The 2,032-nt window shown below is 32.2% G+C and overlaps 1 protein-coding gene across 1 annotated transcript in view; it reads right to left on the bottom strand.

The window, feature by feature from the left end:
- Window positions 1–2,032, bottom strand: part of LOC107751823 (DENN domain-containing protein 3-like) — a 29,976-nt gene that overhangs the window by 20,000 nt on the left and 7,944 nt on the right. Inside the window, exons 8-9 of the mRNA XM_016567593.1 lie at window positions 899–972; window positions 601–756 (exon numbers count right to left, since the gene is read on the bottom strand). Coding sequence (XP_016423079.1) covers window positions 601–756; window positions 899–972 — 230 coding nt within the window. The remainder of the gene's footprint in view (window positions 1–600; window positions 757–898; window positions 973–2,032) is intronic.

Genomic DNA, 2,032 nt, shown 5'->3' with positions numbered 1-2,032 from the left:
ACATTTATATGGAAAAGAGTTTATTGTTTTTTGGCATCAGTGTACATTGAGTCATTTGGGGTTACTGTTGTGGTATTTATTAATAGTATATATATATATATATATTTTTTTTAGTAATTTTGTGAGGTGCTTTTGTCATTTGATTTGTCGTTTTATTCGTTTAAATATTTCTACTTAGCTTTAATTTATTTTTATTTATACGTTAGTATTAGTAATTTTAGTATTTTAAGTTAAACATTTTAATTCTTGGAAAAAATCAGCAAAATTTAATGGGAAAATTTTTAACAAATTGTTTACATTTTTCACATTTAAGTTTTTCTTCATTAAATATTTATATTTCATTTTATTTCAGCTTAATTTAAATTACAGAAAATATTTTTTTTATAGATTTAGCTAACAATAACAATACAATTTTTACAAAACATAAAAAAAGCAAAAACAAACTTAAATATAGTGTAAGACACAATGTAAGGAGTCAGAGAGAAGGTAAAAACATGATCATGCAAAACAAATTTAAGACCCTCTTTTGTGCAAATTGACAAAGAAAATAATACAACGACAAAAAAACGATATGAGCTCTAGAAGTGTTGAGCTCCAGACCTGAAGATGTTGACGATGAGCTCCATGGTGACGTTGAGGATGACGGTGTTGACTTTGTGCTGCCACTGTCTCCTGAGAGCGCGCAGCTCGTTGATGTCAGTGCGACTCCCGACACGACACACATCCAGATCATAGTGAAGCTGAAGCCCTTTAGCTCTGCACAAACACACACTCAACACTGCAGCAGCACATTCACATGACAACCTCAAACTGAACTAACAACACACAATCTGAGCCCTGCAGCGGTGTGGATGACTCTGCTTATTAGGAGTAATTAAGTTCAATATTTGCAATTTACTTAATTGTGTCTCTGAGCTCCTTTGAGTTTGTACACAGCAGGATCATGCGTAAAATCAAGTGAATCACCTCAAACTAAAAATAAGGGATGCCATGTTGTGATGAATTACAAAAACATCCTGCTGCTGTACAAGTGCGTCATGTTTACAATGTTAAAATACTGTCTTTACTCCACATTGATGTTTAGTGACAGTAAAGACATTTAAATGTTAGATTTCTATTTCTAATAAATGCTGCTCTGTTGAACTTTCTATTAATCAAAAAACCCTGAAAAATTAAGTTTATCACAGTTTCCACAAAAATATGAAGCAGCACAACTGTTTTCAACGTTGATAATAATCAGAAATGTTTCTTGAGCAATCTGCATATTTAATTCGAATCGCGATATGAACTAGTGTCTGTAAATATTAAAATGCAAAAAGACGGTTTAAATATGAGTCCTGCATGTTGCGCTTGCCTCTGTATGTATGAATGGCAGAAACGCGTTTTTTTTTTACTACACAAATACTGAAGCACGCGTAACGCTCGCGGTGATTTTCAGCCTCTGCCTCTCACTGTATGACGGCATGAACACAAAAACGTAATTTCCAGAGCTGCTGTGAGAGTCACTTCACGAGAATTTTACCATTTCATTTCCTTAATTGTAGAAAATAATAATACAATTATTAGCCTATTTAAAAATGTTTTAAAGGAATATTCACACAATTTTTCTTCCATGTATTAATTTCAACAGTAAACCTCAGTTTGTTTGCCAAAAAATAAAAGGGTTTAATTTTCATTTGATTTAAAATAAATGTTTAATGCCTTCATTTGATTTTCAGAAAAAAATAAAACAAGAATTTCTGGGGAAAAAGAAAAAAAGAAAAAGTTTGTAGGATCCTATTGTTAAAAATGTTGAAATTGAGACTTTTGTACTTATTTTTTCACTGAAATAAATGTTTTTGTAATTACACAGAGAGTAAAGTACCGAAAAAAGGTACCGTTGGGTACCGGCACCGAAATTCAGGTACCGATACCAGTACCGTACCAGTTAAAATGTGAACGGTACCCAACCCTAAGTAACCCTGGTAAGTCTAAATATTAGTGCTGTCAAACGATTAATCGCGATTAATCGCATCCAAAATAAAAGTTTTTG

This window comes from Sinocyclocheilus rhinocerous, unplaced genomic scaffold (genome assembly GCF_001515625.1).
Source record: "Sinocyclocheilus rhinocerous isolate Xijiao unplaced genomic scaffold, SAMN03320098_v1.1 scaffold170, whole genome shotgun sequence".
Lineage (NCBI taxonomy): Eukaryota > Metazoa > Chordata > Actinopteri > Cypriniformes > Cyprinidae > Sinocyclocheilus > Sinocyclocheilus rhinocerous.
Note: the sequence above shows the minus strand (reverse complement) of the source record. Positions and strands in the feature narration are given on the sequence as shown.